The sequence below is a fragment of the Camellia sinensis genome, chromosome 15 (genome assembly GCF_055761805.1).
Source record: "Camellia sinensis isolate YWXY chromosome 15, ASM5576180v1, whole genome shotgun sequence".
Lineage (NCBI taxonomy): Eukaryota > Viridiplantae > Streptophyta > Magnoliopsida > Ericales > Theaceae > Camellia > Camellia sinensis.
In genome coordinates, this window is record NC_138975.1 from 71,155,853 (window position 1) to 71,175,662 (window position 19,810).

General features: G+C 39.6%; 1 protein-coding gene across 4 annotated transcripts in view; it reads left to right on the plus strand.

Annotated features, from left to right (window-relative positions):
* The first annotated feature begins 10,820 nt into the window (after positions 1-10,820).
* LOC114261625 (uncharacterized) overlaps positions 10,821-19,810 on the plus strand; it is a 28,526-nt gene continuing 19,536 nt past the window's right edge. For 3 of the 4 annotated variants that reach the window (XM_082910255.1, XM_082910256.1, XM_082910258.1), the window contains exons 1-11: positions 10,821-11,094; positions 11,195-11,372; positions 11,739-11,863; positions 12,007-12,123; positions 12,237-12,383; positions 12,556-12,948; positions 13,065-13,222; positions 17,113-17,234; positions 17,344-17,435; positions 17,582-17,822; positions 17,959-18,022. In XM_082910255.1, coding sequence (XP_082766381.1) covers positions 10,996-11,094; positions 11,195-11,372; positions 11,739-11,863; positions 12,007-12,123; positions 12,237-12,383; positions 12,556-12,948; positions 13,065-13,222; positions 17,113-17,234; positions 17,344-17,435; positions 17,582-17,822; positions 17,959-18,022 — 1,736 coding nt within the window. In that variant the 5' untranslated portion in view covers positions 10,821-10,995. The remainder of the gene's footprint in view (positions 11,095-11,194; positions 11,373-11,738; positions 11,864-12,006; positions 12,124-12,236; positions 12,384-12,555; positions 12,949-13,064; positions 13,223-17,112; positions 17,235-17,343; positions 17,436-17,581; positions 17,823-17,958; positions 18,023-19,810) is intronic. The other variant, XM_082910257.1, reaches the window with a different exon arrangement.

Consider the following 19,810-nt stretch of genomic DNA (forward strand, 5'->3'; position numbering starts at 1 on the left):
GGCTTTTTTAGTGCTCAGTCTGGCTGAGGCTATTGACGGTCGGACTGGCCGAGGCTTATGGTGTGACGCTCGGTCTGGCTGAGACTTGTAATAAGTGCTGCAAATGAGAATGTTATTGAGACAACACATAGATAGCCAAGGTATAGAATTGTTGTCATGATCAGTGTAATCCAGTCGATACAAGTTTACATTATGTAACAAAACAAAAAGAAAATACAACAACTGAGCAATACAACAATAGGAACTTATTGAAAGTAGCGTTTCAGGTGTTCAGCGTTCCTGGGGTGGGGGAGATCTCGACCTTCCATGTCCTGAAGTCGGTAAGTGGCCGGATGTGGTCGGGCCTTCACAGCGTAAGGTCCCTTCCATTTGGGTGCCAGTTTACCCTCAGTCGGATTTTTGGTGGCAAGGGTTGCTTCTCTCATGACAAGGTCCCCTACAGCGAACTCCCTTGGTTGGACTTTGCGGTTGTAGTGTGTTCTCATTTTCTGTTGGTATGAGGCCAGTCTGACAGCAGTGGTTTCTCTGAGTTCTTCAATTAGGTCCAGGTCTGCCCGACGGAGCTCTTCCGTTAGTGTTGGATCCGGATGTAAAACTCTAGGGGTAGGCAGGCCGACTTCTACTGGAATAACAGCCTCAGCGCCGTATGTTAAGCGAAAAGGAATTTCCCCAGTGGGAGTCCACGCTGTAGTTCGATAAGCCCAAAGTACATTTGGTAGTTCATCAGCCTAAAGCCCTTTGGTAGCTTCTAGCTTGGTTTTGATGATCTTCAGAAGAGAACGGTTGGTGACCTCAACTTGGCCATTGGCTTGGGGATGTTCGGGGGAAGAAAAACATGGTTGAATTTGGAGGTCCGCACAGAACTTCCTGTGCTTGGCGTTGTCGAATTGTTTGTCGTTATCGGAAACAATGGCCTGGGGAATGCTAAATCTGCAAACGATCGACTGCTAGATGAACTTGGTTGTGTTCCGCTCAGTAATGGTGGCAAGGGGTTCTGCCTCTACCCACTTAGTAAAATAATCAATGGCGACAATGGCAAATTTGGTCTGGCCTCGGCCGGTGGGTAAGGGGCCAACTAGGTCAATCCCCCACTTGGGGAATGGGTAGGGGCTGCAAAGTGTGATCAATGCAGTAAGAGGGGTACGGGGGATACTGGCAAAACGCTGACACTTATCACATTTGAGCACGAAGTCAGCCGCATCTTGGTTGAGAGTAGGCCAAAAATATAGAGTGCAAAGTATCTTGTGGGCCAGGGACCTGCTGCCCGAGTGATTGCCACAGATACCCTCATGAATTTCTTGCATCATATAAGTTGCTTGAGTCGGATTGAGGCACCGCAGATAAGGGCGTGAGAAGCCACGTTTGTACAAAATGTCGCTGACGAGGATGTAATTGGACAACCGGGCCCTGACTTTGGCGACTTGCTGTTGGTCGTCCAGAAGTTCCCCCGTTGTCAGAAATAGAAAGATGTCCGACGCCCAAGGGATTTTGGAGGAATTGTATTTCATGCTGGTCGGGAGAAATGGAGGGGTGGGATAGGTATTCGAGGCGGACACCACTGCTAAGGTCGGACTGGTCTGCGGAAGCCAACTGGGCCATCTCATCTGCCTTAGAGTTCTCCGCCCGAGGAATGTGCTTGATGTGGAAGGTATTGAAGAGGCGAACAAGGGGAAGTGCAAGATCCCTGTAAGCCCGTATTGTGTCCTCCTTGGCATCGAATTCTCTCGTGATCTGTCCGACGATGTGCTGGGAGTCGCTGAGCACTCGGATGTGGCTAACACCAATGTCCCTAGCTAGGCGAAGGGCTGCTATCAGTGCCTCATATTCGGCCTCATTGTTACTAGCCTCAAACAAGAAACGGAGTGCACATTTGAAATAATCACCCTCAGGGGCGGTGAGGATGAGGCCAACCCCACTACCTTGCCTGCGGGATGATCCATCGACGTTGAGAGTCCAAGAGTGAGGGTCTTCTGGCTCGATGGGAGCTGGTGAGGGTGAAGAGGCAGTGGTTGGGGTAGGATTAGTGAATTTCAAGATAAAGTCGGCGATAGCCTGTCCCTTAATTGCTGTTCGAGGCTGGTAAGAGATGTCAAACTGGCTGAGTTCCACTGACCACTGCATGAGTCTGCCGGAAAGTTCTGGTTGCTGCATGACCTTCTTCAAGGGTTGGTCGGTGAGGACCACTATGGAATGGGCTTGGAAGTAAGGATGGAGTTGTCTGGAGGCGGTGACCAAGGCCAAGGACAATTTTTCTAACAGTGGGTAGTTCTGCTCCGCTTCCCTGAGGGCCCGACTGATGTAGTAGACCGGTCGTTGGACAGAGTCGTCTTCCCTGATAAGTGCTGCACTGACAGCGGTGCTTAATACGGCTAAGTAGAGGAAGGGGGGCTCGCCTGTGATTGCCTGTGAAAGGAGGGGAGGGTTAGCCATGCACTGTTTCAACTGTTGAAAAGTCTCTTTGGATTCAGCCGTCCATTCAAAAGTTTGCCGAAGAACTTTGAAGAACGGTAGGCACTTGTCTGTTGCGCAGGAAATGAAGCGGTTGAGGCCTGCAACTCGGCCAGTGAGTCTTTGGACCTCCTTAACCGTTCTGGTTGACTGCATCTCGACCAAGGCCTTGATATTTTCAGGGTTAGCTTCAATGCCCCGCTGACTGACCATAAAACCCAGAAACTTCCCAGATCCTACGCCGAAGGCGCACTTCTCTGGGTTGAGCTTCATTTGGTACTTACATAGGGTGGCGAAGGTCTCCCGCAGGTCGGTCAGATGATCAGTGGAGAGTTTGCTCTTAACTAGCATGTTGTCGACATATACTTCCATATTCCGACCTATCTGGTGTTGAAAGACGGCATTGACCAACCGTTGGTAGGTGGCCCCAGCGTTCTTCAATCCGAATGGCATTACCCGGTAATGGTAAGTACCTCGGTCGGTGATGAAGGATGTATGTTCCCCATCGGACGGGTGCATCAGGATTTGGTTGTAACCAGAGAAAGCATCCATGAAACTGAGCATTTGATGGCCGGCCGTGGCATCGACCAGCAGATCTATGCGGGGAAGAGGATAGCTGTCTTTGGGGCAAGCTCGGTTCAGGTCAGAGCAATCGACATAAAGTCGCCATTTGTCATTATTCTTGCGGACTAGGACCACGTTTGACAACCATTTAGAGTAGTCGATGTTTTTGATGAATTGGGCCTCAAGGAGCTTGTCAACCTCTGCGGCTATGAGAGTATTGCGCTCCAAATGAAAGATGCGCTGCTTCTGGCGGTAAGGTCGGAAATGAGGTTCAATACTGAGGCGATGAGTTATGAAAGAATGGTCAATGCCTAGCATATCTAAATGAGTCCAAGCGAATACATCATTGTGCTCGGTCAGAAGGGCAGTAAGGTCGGCCTTAGCTTGGGGGGATAGTTGGTTGCCGATCTTGGCAATTTTCATTGGGTTGGTGGGATCGATGGAAATCTTAACGAGCTCCTCCACCGGTTCGCCTCTGACCAGCTCGTCCCCATCTCGGGCGTCAAGTCCTTCAATGATCATGGCCTCCTTCAGCTTGACTTCCTTGAGTGAGGCGACATAACATTCCCTGGCTATGGTCTGCTCTCTTCGTACTGTCCCGACGCCCTAGTCGGTAGGAAACTTTATGGCGAGGTGGTAGGTTAAAGTCATAGCTTGGAAAGCGTTGAGGGCGGTGCGACCCAGGATATTGTTGTAGGTGGAGGGACAATCGACCACAAGGAAGGTGAGCAACTTAGTAGTAGCCAATGGCGATGGGGAGATCGATGGAGCCGATAGAGGTCACCCGGTCGCCAGTGAAACCGACCAAAGGGGTTTGGAGGGGAGACAGACTTTCCTCCTCAATTTTGAGCTGGCGGAAGCAGCTGAGAAATATGATGTCTGAAGAACTGCCGTTGTTGATGAGAACCCGTCTGACCTAATAATTGGAGATGAGGGCAGAAATGATGAGAGGGTCATCATGAGGATAACGGATGCCAGTACAATCGGCGTCCGTGAAGGTGATGGGCTCTGTCCACTGCTTTGGTTGTTTGGAGGGTCGGTCTACCGTGGCAACCGCTTTGTCTGAGCCTTGCTTAATCTTTCTGAGTTCTACCCTCTGAGCCGAGCGAGATGGTCCCCCACAAGCAAGGCCACCTGAAATGACTCGGATTTCACCGACTGGCGGAGGGGGATTGCCTGGCGGCCGAGGCTGTTGTGGAGGGCGATCATGGCCTTGGTTAGGTTGGGCTGGCTGCCAGGGTGGGGTGCACCGATGGTTGTTTCTGAGGGGCTCGGTTCTTTGCCTCTGCTGTGGAAGGGTGTCGGTGAACCGGCTGAGACGCCCTTGACGTATTAAGGTCTCGACCTGATCTTTGAGGTTGATGCAGTCATCAGTGTTATGGCCGTGGTCCTGGTGGAAATGACAATATTTGGACTGGTCTTTTCGATTGGAAGGAGTCCGTGAAGGTAGGGGCCATTTGAGGGGGTAGTCCCGTTGGATCTGGTTGAGGACTTGTTCCATAGGAGAATTAAGGGGGGTGTACCGCTCGAACCAACTGGGAGGTCAGGCTGGTGCCGACCGGTCAGCGCAGGGGGGTCAGTCTATATAGTGGGGTGTTTGGCTATTATACTGGGTATTTCTAAGTTCTGAGTCTTTTCTCTTTTCTCTGGGGGTCGGGTTTTTAGCCATGGAATCCTGTCGGGCGGCTAGTGAATCTTCGTTATTCATGTATTCTTGGGCTTTGGAGAGTAAGGCCGCCATGATGGTCGGGGGGTTTTTGGAGAGAGAGAAGAGGAAATCGGACGATCGTAGCCCAACCATGAAGGCCGTGAGGATGACCCTGTCATCGTTTTCCGTTACTTGCAGGGCTTCGGTGTTGAAACGGGTAAAAAAACTGCGCAGCGACTCCCCTCGGTCTGACGGATGTTGAGGAGTTGGGTTGCCGGGCGGCGTTGGCGCCGGGCTCCAATGAAATAGCTGAGGAAGGAGTCGCGAGGTGCTGGAAAGTGGAGACAGAGTCTGCTGGTAACTGGCTGAACCACAGTCGAGCTGACCCCTTCAGTGTCACGGGGAAAGCTCGACACATGATCTCATCAGGGAAGGCATGGAGGATCATGAGGGTGCGGTAGGTCTCCAAATGGTCGACTGGGTCCGTCGTACCGTCAAAAGAGTCAATGGTGGGCATCTTGAACTTGGCGGGCAGAGGTTTGTCCCGGATGGAGGCAACAAATGGTGAATTTGCCGTGGTAGAGGGTTTATGCTGAATGTTCTGCATGACCCCTTAGAGTTGGAGCTTCATTGCTCAGAGTTTAGCGTCCCAGAGGAGAACGTGGTCACCATGGTCAGTCAATGGAGGCTGGACGTTGCTGGCTTTCCCTTCAGGGACTGGTGCTACGACTGACGAGGGTGAGGGTGGTGGTGGTGGATTTATATGTGGGTGAGGAGGTTGCAAACCTTCCAAGTTAGGTGGATGGGGTTGCGGAGCGGTATGGCTCGGGGCTCTTTCTTGGTTGGGCGGAATATCTGGAGGTGGTGGAGGAGGCATCGAAAGGTTTCTTTGGAGTAAAACATTTATCAGGGTCTGGTTTTGCTCGGCCATACAGTTAATGCTTTTGGTAAGCTCGATAAAATACTGCAGTGGGTTGTTTGGATTGGGGGGGTCGGCCTGATGGTCGGCAGCATTATTGTGAGAAGCCATGGATCTAGTCGTGACCATACACTTTGACGGGTAGGAGGAAAAGGTTGTTAGAACGGGGTCTCCGGCGATAGTGAACACAACTGGCGCGAGGAGCAAAGCGTTTCCACAGACCGCGCCAACTGATGATAAAGTTTATCCCAGTGAGTGGAGCGAACTGGTCCAAGCTCCTCAAGCCCAAGTCCAAATGATCAAGTCCACCGGATAACCTGCAAACAAGTTCCACGATGAACGGGGTAGTCCCCCAGGAAACCCTCCGACGAGCAAGTTAGGAAGAGAAGTAGAGTATAGAGGGAAAGATTAGAGATAAAAAGCTTAACCTTCTTCTTGTCTTCAACGTTTGCTTATATCCTTTGGTAATCATTTCACTGTCCCTTCCCACCTGCCCTCCTCGCCGAAAGTCTATGCTGTAGCTTACCTTGTTCAGGGTAAGGGGGTCATGTTCTGACGGGGAGGTGTTGTCGTAATAAATGCTGTGATGGGCTGCATTAATGGTGATGTGCAGTGGCAATAACTTTGCAGATCTTTGTCTGCTGATGTGGCTCGTCCTTCACCTGCCATGTGTCTGAATTCCACCAGCTGAGTTATGTATTGGGCTCCAAGTGATGGGCTTGGGTTGTCTATAATGATTCATGGCCTTTGTGGACTTGTACACGTCAAAAAATAATAATAATCTATAATAATAAAATAAAAGAATTAATTTTGTGATTGTATCCGATAAAGTAAAATTTAATAATAATAATAAAAATAATAATAATGGAAGTAATAAAATAAATAAGCTATACGTGTTATGTAAATTAATTTGTCATTATGGTTATCAAATATGTGATGCGGAAATTTATTTAAGGCTAAGTTAATCACTAATTAATGTGAAAAGATTAGCATGTATAAATATAATTAAACGAATTAAATACCACATAAATATTTATAGTTAAATATAATTATGATTTTATGTGATGATATATTATTAAATAAATAAATATATAAATCTAATTTGGCATTGGGTTATTAAATATGAGATTAATTAGATATTATTATTTGAGGCTAAATTAATACAAATATAAAATTATAATGCTAATTGAATTAAATTAGAATTAAAGATAGTAAATAAATAATAATATTAATAAGCCCATATGAGATAAGGCCAATTAGTTTTCGGCATTAATTAATAGATTATAATCTTTTAGGAGAGATACTTAGGTGGTGTTTGGCAAGTGGGTTGGGGCTAAAATAGCCACAAAAAAACAAAACAGGCTATTTTAGCCACAACAAACAAAACATCACATCCAACCCATAATCATTACACTCTTCTCTCACAAAAAAAAGCCAAAAAGCCAAAAAGCCAAAAAGCCCTTCCCAAACCAAGCTTTTTAGCCCAGGCTAAAATAGCCAAAAAAGCCAAAAAGCCAAAAAGCCAACCCACTTCCCAAACGGAGGCTTAATTGCCGGGGGACTGCGTCAGAGAAAAAGGAATGAGAAAAATATAGGAGACTGAAATAAAGAGCGACCAAAAAGCGGAAAAGCAGTTTCGAAAAGACAAGAAAATAGGAAGAATAGTAAGATTCAATCTTAAGATGAATTATATTATATCTTGAGTTACCATAATATATTTTATATATGTTTTGACTTATCATAATTTATTTTATACAAATTATATTTTATAAGTTATATTAATTCAAGTTATATTTTAGAAATATTTCAGTTACGTGGATTAATTTCTAAATTCTATTTGTTTAAATGAAACCCATGGATATGTTTATTTAAATTTTAAAGAATATTTGACTATAACCTTATAAACAATTATGTTTTGTAAGTCTCACGCTTTGGGGGACTTAAATAACTATTAGCCTCTATTTAGCCACTTTGTGGTCCTCTGTTTGTCACGGATCCATTGACCTCTGTTCTGATTGTCACTTCTGTGACTTATGCTTTGTTCTGTTCTGTACCGTGATTATGGTTAGTTATTTACATAATTTCTGTATTTCAATTTTTGTCACTTAAATTATTTATTTACCAAATTGAGTTATGTAAATGTTTTGGCTTAACTAACTATCCATGGTTATTTTGTATTCTCTGTACGCTTGGCATAATATTTCTCACTCTGCTGTATGCTTATAGTTGTTATCCTTTCAGGTGACGAGATGTAGGAGAAACTCAGAATCTCACCAAATGGAACGCACACGTGAGTTGATGTTGAACCACTTTTTTTTTATCTTTCTTCTTCTCTTTTTTTTTTATATTTTTGCTCTCTTTTGTTCTACTCGGGGCCGGTCACTGAATAATAAAATAATAAAAGTCCTATAAATATATTTTCTCTTATTAAAATAGTAAAATGAAATAATTTCTTGTTTAATTAATTTTGTTTCCGCTTACGCAATTTAATTTACTACGACTATAAATTAATAAATTGCGATTTTAACTTTAAACCCCTAAAATTAGGTGGTGACATAAATACTAAACCCATTTAATATTTATGATACTGGCTCGTGGAGTATATATGTTCGTGTGTCAAAAAATTAACAATCATGACCCAGTAACTTCGTATACAATTTGGGCAGTATAATTGACATTTTTGAAAAACTCTATATATCTTATAAATTTGAGAAAATAAAAAAATAAAAAAACCTTAAGATTTGACCATTCTAACAAAACAAGTCTTGAGTTTTTAATTTTTAAATTTAAAATATAATTTTTTGATTTATTTTTAATCTAAATAATTTGTCTATTTTTGTCAAGTAAAATTCAAAAAAAAGTTCAATTATTAAATTTATAAAAATTTTAGACATTTTATGTACACCTGACTTTAATTATTTTTATTTTATTTGTTATTAACCCTATAAATTTTGATAGAAAGCCTAGTTATGTGTTGCTTGTTTATTTATCCGTCTTTGTTTCTTTGGATAATAGTTTCTCGTTGTTTGGATAGCACTCTGGATTGTTCTTAGCGATGGGGCTAACACCATCGTGTATCAATGTTGCAAACCTCAATTAGGGTTAGGGTTGTTGTCAGCCTCTGCCTTAATCAAAATCACCAACTCCTCCTCTTTCTCCTTTCAGTTGCGATGTTGCGGTTACGGTGCGACTGCAACAGCAACGGCAGGATGGCTTTGTTTCATATAATGCTAGAATGATGATGACATTGTCAAGGGATGACGATGACGACCCATTTGATCTTTCTTGCTATACTTTTTGAACTTTTGGTTCGTCGGACATCAAGGATGCTTACAAACATCCTTGCAGAGTTTGCTTTGAAGGAACATAACAAAAAAGAAAAGGCCAATCTTCGGTTGGTGAGGGTGGTGGAAGCGTCTCTTTCTAGGAGTAAGGGCATAACTTACTACAACAAGACACTCAGAAAACTCATTCATTCGAATGATGCCATAACCTACCACATCAAGCTCGAGGCAATCAATGATGATGATGATTCCGGCGAGACCTTATGTTAGGTTGTTTGGTGAATTTTAATAGGTAGGAAAATAGGCTTAATGAATTTTAATATATACACAAATTGTGTGATTTCAAGAATTAAGGTGATTTCAAAACATAGACAGATAGGTTGATTTCAACGTATAGTTATGTTTTTGGATAAATTGCGTCTTTTTAGTCCATAGAGATTAGAAGTTGGACCTAGTGGCCCAAAAAAATTAGAAATAGACTTATGACATGAGTGTCCTAAAAAGATCAAAACTCAAAATTTGTTTTTAAAATTTTAAAAGCAAACTAAGCGATTGTTTGTCTTGCAGTGAGCATCTCCAACCTATCCTCTAAATCCATCTCTATTTGAGAGAATGATGGGTTGATTGTCCATATTTGGAACGAGGATAAAAAATATAAGACAATCTCTAACACTATTCATTTTATATTTTTGATTATATTACAAATAATTTTTAATATGTAAATTTAAATTGTTATAAAATTGGTATCATTAGAAAGGGTTAAATCATACCTTTAAAATGAATATAATATAATTTTATTAATGAACAAAAATTATTTATTTTTTGATGAAAATATTTTGGAGTGAAATTTTTAAAGAAGAAAATGTGGTTTGAATGAATAATAGCAAACTCTATACTTAATTTTGAATAAAAAAATGTATTTTCATCCTCTAATTAAGAGCGTGGGTTGGACATGCTCTAAGGTATACGAAAACAGTAATGTTAGAAAAAACAGCGTGGGTTGGACATGCTCTAAGGTATACGAAAACAGTAATGTTAGAAAAAACATAACGAGATATAATTCTCTTACAAGAAGTGGGTCCTACATGAATTGGAAATGTTCTAAGATGTTCAAAAACATATTAGGAACACAAAACCCCCTCACAAGGGATGAGTCCCCTACATGTAAGTATCACCCTTGCGAGAGGATTATATTCCAATTATGTATTTAGTTTTTATATACATAGACTTACTTAAATAAAAAAATATTTAAGACAATTAAATTTATCACCTTAAAAATTATTTCTAATAATATATTTGATAAATATTAAATTTTAATTTATCAAATATTCTATTATATTGTATGGGGTCTACATAATTAATTAAGAGTAATGTTAGGAACTCCAAATAATCTATAAAATATTTTACCAAACCTCTCACGAATCAAATATTTTATCAAACATTTCACATGAATGTGAAATTTACACATATATTTATTTATATAGATTTCACATCTATATAAGAGATTTAATAAATCATTTAATAAATTATGAGAAAAGTTAGGGAATATGAAAAATTTTTCATGAAAATGATCATGAAAGATTTATGATCTTTGAATTACCTTAATTAGTGTGTGATATTTTATTCTAAATATAATTCAAGAAAAAAAATGTCTAAGACCCTTTTTTTTCTCACCCCTTTGACTCCCTCTCTTTCTCATTGATTGAATTTTCTTTTTCTTTTTCTTTTTTTTGTTTCTCTTGCCCGCCAATCACCACCTACCACATGTGTGTGGGGGTGATGGAGGTGGTGATTGGAGGGGATTTCCATCCCTCCTCATTCAAGAAATACAAAACTTCCATAATTATTTTATGAAAAAATTTTCATAGTACTAGCATTGCTGATAAATTATTTGGGATTCATAACCGTTTCTATTAATTAATGGTAATTATTTGGGATTCATAACCGTTTCTTTTAATTAATGGGCATTGATGAAGGTATATATATGTTGACGTGTGTCTGGAAACTTTTCCAGAACTTCCTTGAGACGTAGCATTTCTCTTTACTAGTGAGTGTCATCTCTCTCTCTCTCTCTCTCTCTCTCTCTCTCTCTCTAACTGGTTTCGAAGGGGAGAGGACGAACGAGCAAGGCCATGGTTTCCACAAGAAGAAGTGGATCTCTCAACGAAAACAACACCAAGCGGTCGTCGCCGTCGCCGGAAGACAAGCCTCCGCGGCCAAAACAACAAAAGGTCTCTTCGTCAATCCAATCTCGCCCTTTGATCTTGATTCCTTTTTTCATTTTCTTGGTAATTGTCGCGTTTTTTGACCATTGATTTGCTTGAATTTCAGGTTGACAATGGCTTTGCATCAGATAAATCGACTCCGGCTGAGAATTCCAAGCAATTGTGCACCACTCCGGTGGTAATTCCACCGGAACGTGGCTCTGTTGATCCTCCGACCGCCGGAGGTGGTGGCGGAGAAGCTCCGAGTTCCGGGAAAGTGGATTCAACTCAAGCGGTTGCTCAAGGTTAGTCGATTCTTTCTGGTTCTTTTCCATGTATGTTTATTTCTGTGTAGAAGTGATAATAGACCGTTTGGTTTGAGTGATTTTAAGGGAAAATAAAAAGAAATTGATTTTCTTCGTCTTGAATCAAAAATTAAGTTACAATCCACTTCTTGAAAAATTGAAATTGGATTATTATTAATTTTTTGTATCCTATGAAAATTATCCTTGTAGATGCTAAAGAAATATAAAAGCATTTAAGGTGGATAAACCAAAGAGTTCTTTATCTTAGATTTTCAAACATGGTGTAAATGTGATTTCCCAAACATAGTTGATGTGTTATATGAATTTAAGAGACTGAAATATATTGTTTTTGGTTGCGTCTTGGAGGGTCTTGGCCGATTGTGGCGGATAAACCGAAGATTTCTTTATCTTCACGGAGTGCTCATCAGAAGAAGAGGCCGAGTTTTGATTCTACAACCCCATGGTGCAGGCTTTTGTCGCAGTACGCACAGGTTTAAAGCTTTCTCCTGATGAGATTTAAAAAATTGTGTTCTTTTGGTGACCACAATTGGGTTTTCTACACTAGATGAAGCCACATTTTTTGAGTTCTCGTTGTTTTATGTACACATAAACGGGTTTATATTGTTTACTGCAGAATTCGAATGTTCCAATTTGCACATCAAAATTTTTAATCGGTTCAAGCAGATTCAATGATCTTGTATTGAAGGACCAGACCGTTAGTGCAAATTTGTGTGTGATCAAGCAGGCAAAGGTATTTCTTTGATTAAACTCATATCCATGAGGATTAATTCAATATTTATTTTGCAAATACATGGCGTGTTACTTGGCTATGTACTCATGGTTTGTGGAAATGGAAATGATCAGTACGCAGACACTTTTGTTGCTATGCTCGAAAGCAGGGGGATGAAGGGATCTGTGCAAGTAAATGGGAAGATTATTAAGAGGGGTAACATCTGTGTCGTCAATTCTGGTGATGAGGTGGTTTTTGGTCGTTTGGCGAACCATGCTTATGTATCCATCTATTTCATTTCAGTGCGGCTCTTTGATCAATATTAAAGTTTTGCTCATGGGTTCTCAATATTCTTTAATACCTTTTCCTTGTTGGATTGTGTAGTGTGTGTGTGTGTGTGTGTGTGTGTGAATTCATCAATGTGACAATTTTCCTTAATTTTACTCTATATAGATTTTTCAGCTACTAGTGACTGATATTGTTATCAAGACCCCCTCATCAGCTGGTGGTGCAGAGGTTCAGACTACTGTAGGTAGATTATTACATATCGAAAGGAGGGTAGAGGATCCTTCAATTATGACGGGGGCTTCAATTTTGGCATCTCTTTCAAGCCTGCGGCAAGACTTGTCGCGTTTGAAGCCTACTGCTCAGGCCAGTGGTAAAACACATCAAGGGACTAAGATGCCCCCTCATCATATTGTTCACGACAGTATGGAGATTGATCTTGATGGTCTGGACGCCAATTCGGAAACAAATATTGGGAGTGATAAAGCTGGTGACATTGGAGAGACTAGCAAGATCCTTTCTCTTGATGCCAACCCAGACTCTAGTATAGCGGCTGGGAATGTAATTTTTATTTTTATTTTTTATGTGATGAATTTTTTGCTAAGGCCTTTATGTCTGGTATTAGCTCTCCATCAGCTAGTTATGACCTGTAATTGAGCAAAAGTATCTGTATACAGGTATTTGAAGAAAGAAGTGAGTGGACCAGGGATTCACTGCCAGCATCAGCATCAGGTATATCTCTGAGGCGTGCAGTATTGAAAGAAGACATTTATATGGGGATTCTTGATGGAAAAAACATGGAAGTTTCATTTGACAGTTTCCCATATTATCTAAGGTATGAATGTTTTGTTACATATTGTGCTATTTATCATGCTCCTGGTGAGGGGTGACTATCCAGCCAGTGTTCTTTTTATTTTTATTTTTTTGGGTTAATTACTGTCACTTAGTATCACTTCACCCACCTCAACTATAAAATCGTATATTTGAATCCCTCAACTATTAAAAAAAATCAGATAAATGTCCTCTTTCGGAGGGGTGAAGCTGATACAATGTTTCAACTATAAAAAAAAGGGTCCAAATAACCCCCTTTGGAGGGTGGAATTGATACAATGTTGCAGTTGAGGAGGTCCAAATGCACGGTTTTATAGTTGATGGAGTGTATGTGTAATTAACCTTTAAAAAGAAAATAGATTGTTATATGAGGCCTTATTGGAGGTACTGTTATCAATTATTTAATACGGATGATTTAAAGGTAAAGTCTAGGAGAAGTTAATAAAGTGGGAAAGAGAAGCTTCTCAATGTCTATCTTAAAGTTAATAATACAATTCCATATTTTTTGGGCAATGATTTTTCCAAGGGACTCGAGTTATGTTTGAAGTTTTAAGTCAAAGAAGCTTGAAAAGACTAATAATGGGACTGGTTTTGGATTGATGTTGTTCTCATTGAGGCTTGCAGATGTGTGGACAATGATGCATGGTGTGGTTATTTAGGAGCAAGTGTATTCAGAAGCTACAAGTGGAGTGTGAATGTCATTACTCATTTAAAATGAATAATATTTCAAAGAAGACGGCCAAAAAACATTGGAAAAGTTTTGTAATATTTTCATACAAGGAAAAAGGTGACATTTAAGCTTGTTTGATAGTTTATTTGTTTCATGTTTCATTCCCACTAACAGTTCTCAAAAAATGGGGGAAAAAAAAATGAAAAAAAATATATATTTTCACTTTTCACTTGTTCTGGAAACAAGTTGTGACTTGTTTTTAAAACTCCCCGTCTCCAAAAACTGACCACACATGTCATCTTATTCTTGTTTTCATTTGTTTTTAAAACATTTGGGTGTACCAAACATCTTTTCTTGATTTTAGTTTTTTTCAACAAAAAAAAAAAAAAGAAAGAAAGGAAGACAAATGAATGTGTTTCTTTTTTTCTTTTTCTTTTTTTTTTTTTGCTGTTGCCAAAAAATGAAAACGCAACCTTAGAGTTGCATTTTGCTTTTGACATGCCATTTGCCATTTGGTGTGGATGGGATGAAGTATGGTAGTGGATTACCTTAGGTTTTTGGAGATTAGCATGACACAGCATTTTATATTGTTGTATGTTGGTTGATTAGCTATACAAGGTTAACATTAGTGAGGGTGGGGAAAATGAGGTGTAGCTGGAGGCTGGAAAATATGGAGGTTTGAAGTGAAACCCAATTACTGGATTTAATTAGAGACTTGGAGGAAAAGGCATTTTGGGCTAAGATCCAAGGTGTGTTCTTTGCTCATAAGGCAAGGTTTGTGAAATCCTGATGTTTGAAAGCTTAAAAGGGGAAAAGTGTCTCCAAAGTCATATTTTATGTGGAAGGCAAAGAAAATATCCTGATGTTTGACAGCTTAAAAGGGGAGAAGTGGTGTTCCTTTAATTTAGCATTTCTTGACTAAGTTATTTTCAAATCCTAACTTAATCTATAACTTCTCTCCCAAGCTCCATTTTGAGTTCAGTTTTACTGCAAGTTTCTATGCACGAGGGGAACGTGTGTGCCTGCTTTAGTGGACAACCCAACCTAAATGGATTAGTAGAGGTGCGTGTAAGCTAGCCGGACACCCGGTTATCAAAAAATCAAAAAAAGAAAAAAGTAATGGACGATTTTGCCCCACATACCTAAAATTTAACATTTTTGAACTAAGTTGTTATTCAAATCCTAACCTAATCCATAACTTGCTCTCCCAAGCTTCGTTTTGAGTTTTGTTTTTTTCCCCAGCCCCTCCTGACGCAGCCTCATCTTACACCCAGGCTAGCCCTCCTATCACTCGAAACAATTTTATGAACACTTTGAGAGCACACCCCTCCTCTCCCACCCCGAAAAACCAGCACACCCCTCCTCCCTCACCGAAAAACCAACACAACAATGGAAATCAAACCTTGGCATTTTGCAAATAAATAAAAATTAAATAAATAAATAAAGATGAAAATAATACGGCATACCTGTAATGCTCTCGAGTCCATGCAATGCAGAAAGCCTCCCTTAATATTCATTGCTGGCAGAGAAGAGGGAGGGATTTAGATCAATTTTGGAAACAGGTATTACTTATGGTGTTAGGGTTAGGGTTAGGTGCCAAGGTTTAGATGATCAATTTTGGAAACAAATTGGAAGGCTGACTTTAAAGCCACTTATAGATGCTTTATGTGATCCTGGACAATGCTTTCATCCTTTGTTTACCACGGCTACCAGTTTTTTTTTTTTTTTTCAAAGTGGTAGGATACTATGGGGTGAAAAGGTTGCTGGAAATTTTGGATGGCTTATTCTTGAGTTTGGGTTATATACTAAATAGCTTATAGTGTAGGAGAAGAATTAATATTATAGAACTGGATTCTTAGGTTGGAGAATCATTGACTATGGTCTGACTAACAAGATTTTGGCCTTAAAATGCATCTAAACTCTGTAACTTACTACAGACTATTTATATAGACTTGATCATAATTTGCAAATTAAGATCCATGGACCACCACTATAGCCTATGTCCAAAATATCTTGACCTTATTTTGACTCTAAAACTTTATAAACCATGAATAACATGGGATGTTGCTTAATTAATTTTGAAGGTGCTTTCAGAGCTATCTTGCATATTTTAATGGTTTCCTTAGAGGCAGCATTACTTATAGGATGTTGCCTAGCAATAGCAGGATGATGCATTTTAGGGAGTGAAATCTAGGAAGCTCGACTGTAGTATTTCAAGGATATGGCATTACGAGCTGCATTTTCTGTTTGTGTGGGAGTTGATGATGATAAAGGCTGAGGTAATATATATATCGGTCTTGGATGGAAGTAATGGTAGGTGAGTGATTTGCTAAGTCAACAGAAATACTGAACATGTTGGGGGTGAAATTGTGATGAGTAGGTTGAAGCTGTGCTGGTACAGTTTTTAATTTTGGTGATGGTGCAGAAAGATAACACTGATAAGAGACAATTGTGGTAGCAAGGAAGGATGAAGCAGAGGTGAGGGGGTCTGTTGCATTGGTTGTTGGTCAAAGGTTGGTCAATTGTGCAAATGGTGTTGTGATGTATAAGTTATCGGTGGTGGCCCACTTGACAATAATTGTTATTGATGATGATGATAGTACAGAAGATTTTTTTTTTTTTTGGGGGGGGGGGGGGGGGGCGCATTTTTTTGCTGATGTTTGTTGGACTTGGTGGTGGCATTTTGTATCTTGAAGTTTTCCTATGAAATTATAGAAAGCAACATTCTTTTTATTGTTACATTACATCCCTTTCCCCTTGAGATTGGCAAATTTCAATTGTACCTCATCCTACTAAACTATGCGGCTTGTGTTATGCATTTTTAATAATTTTTAATAATGTTCAAACTTCAAAGTGTATGCACACATCAGATTGACCACTTAGGTATTTTTAAACACATAACAAAAGTTTAACTACAAACTTCTAGGTTTCGCTGTCAAAACAATTCTATAACATTGTTGTTTTCCATCTTATTTGATTTCTTTTATATGTTGTTTATTCTTTGATATTTCATGATTTTTATTATGTGCTACTTCTTTGTGCATATTAATCTACATAAATGAATATGGCCATTGGTAAGTGGTTGCTTTCTTTCTGTGAACACCCATGGTTGTTGATTTCTTATGTCCATTCTTTGACTGCTGAATGGTGCATTGATGATTGTTAATCCTGAATGGAACATTATTAATATGTTAACATTTTTATACTTTCTTCCCCTCTCGCAGTGAAAACACAAAAAATGTGTTGATTGCACCTTTGTATATACATTTCAAACACAGAGAACAAGTTAAATATACCTTTGAACTTTCTGCCATGAACCCGAGGATTTTGCTCTCTGGTCCTGCAGGTTTGTGAGTATTTTTAAGTTCTCAATTTATTTGGGGGTTGTAATTTGTCCTGTTTAAGAAATGCTGTGTAAGGGTTTAGTTTCAGTTCTGATATTGTTTTTTGGGCAGGGTCTGAGATATACCAGGAGATGTTGGCAAAGGCACTTGCCAGATACTTTGGGGCTAAATTGCTTATTTTTGATAGACATTCAATTCTGGGTGTAAGATATAAATCTCTGGAATTGACTCTGATACAAGAATATCATCTTCTTTGTATAAGTTTTGCATCATGTGGCATATGGAGGATCATTTCTTGTTATAGCTTGTTTTGGTTGTTCTTATTATTGACTTGTTTAGATGTTATTAGGGTTTATCGAAGGAAGCAGAGTTACGGAAAGAGGGATATAATGCAGATAAATCCTGCAACATTAACAAGCCAAGTGTTGGAGCCACTGAGCTCGCTAAGGGCATGGGTCCTTCAGCAACTGAGGTAGATACGCCCATCTTGTCAAATGTTCCTTCTTGTGGCCTGGAGTCCCAACCAAAAATGGAGAATAACACTGTACCCTCTTCTTTTGGGACATCTAAGAGTCCTTTGTTTAAAACAGGTATTTCACATCTGATTCCATGCCAGGGACGCCTTCATAGTTCACTTTTCAACCTTCTCTAGTATACTGTAACCGTTATTATATCTTTGACATTGGCTGAACTATTTTTAATTGAATTAAATCATGAAACTTTTAGGTGATAGAGTGAGATTCGTCGGTTCTTCTTCTGGAAGCTTATATTCAACATCATCTCCATCAAGGTATAATTTTACAAGGACCTGTTTTCATCTGCATCTGTTTTTTTTTTTTTTTTTTTTTTTTTTCAACAAGAAGAAAAGATTTTATTAAAAGAAGCAAGAAAAAGTACAAGAGGAGGAGGACAAGAAGTCCACCAAGAAAAGAAAAAAGAAAGAAGAGAAAAGGAAAATACAATCTCACATTCTACAAATCGCTTTCCAATCCCTGGAACCACTTTCAAAGGAGGAGCCACTGACACCAAAACGAGGCCTCCCAAAAAAATTATTTCCTAAAAAACCTCTAGCATTCATCTCGAGTCATAAAATCCGAACACACATTTCCATAAATCATGTGCCTTGTCATTTGATACAAACTCCTTAGGTCATGTTTGTTTGGGTGGATATGAGCTTGGGATTGGACTAATAGTCCAATAAAATTATTAATCCGATGTTTGGTTAAACAATTGAAGTACGGACTAATTATTTTAAACTTGACTATTAGTTAAGATAGGATATATAATCCAACGGATTCGTAATCCTAGGACTATTAGTCATGAAAATGCTAATCCAGTTCGCTCAAACAAACATGGTCTTAAAGTCAATGCAAAGCAAATGCTAATCTCTGCCAAATAAAAATTCCACCATAAGAAAATAGCTAAGGAACAATGCAATAAAAGATGATCCATGTTTTCCTCAACCTCCTACACATAACACACCATTGTGGGAACAAGTAACAATTAGGCTGCCTTGTCTGGATCATGCCATTAGTATTAAGCTTCTTGTGAGCCAGTTATAGACACTTTAACCTTAAGGAGCAAGGAAGCATCCCAGACCATGTTGTTAGGAGGAAAAGAAATAAACATTTGGAGAATCAATCAGTGATTTGGAACATTCATGGAGGCTCGTGGAGACTTTATTTACAGTCTCATAATTTTATGATGTCTTTAATAGTTTATTATTTTATAATTCATTAGGATCTTAATAAAGTCGGTGTTTGGGAAGTGGCTATTTTAGAGGCTTTTTAATTTTTTTAATAGGCTATTTTAGTTTTTGTGTTTGAGAAGATGTGATGGATTTTTATTTGAGGTGTTATATTGAAAAATGTGTTGAAATGATGTTTAAAGTTAAAATGACAAATTTATCCCTAATCCCACATTTTTCAAAATTAATATAAAGTGGTAAAATCGTCATTTACCAATAATGGGACAACTTGTCAATGGTGACAGTGGTATACACTGTCACTGTGACAGCCCACCGTTTCAGCTTCTTTTTTTTTTTTTTTTTTTTAGTTTGAGGCTATTTTATCCTCAAACTCAGCTTTCCAAACACCCCCAATATTTGATTTCTTATATTTGGGGATTTAGTTTCTCAAGTTAATTAAGTTATATGCAGACTCTATGTTATGATTTAGTCTCCTATATTAAATTAGGGTTTTGTGACATATATTCGAGGTTTTTGCAGTGTAATAGATAGCTTTGATTAATGAGAATTTTACTGTTAAAGGCTGTGGCCGTGTGTTGGTTGTGGCCCTATTCTTCCTCCCTTTTCTTTCTTCTATTGCGCTCTACATCAATTTGGTATCAGAGCAGAAGCTCCGATCCCTTTTGCCTCTGGTCTCTCTCTCACTGCCTTGACCAGCCTTGGTCGGGCTCACTCCATCATTGCCTCGCTATCATTGTCACACTACCAAAAAATTCCATCACTGCCATTGCCTTCCGTCGCCAGCAATGGCCATCATCAACACAGTCACAACTGTCACCGTCACCCGCGATCACCGTTTCCAGTTGTCTCACATTGTCATCGCCTCTGTCA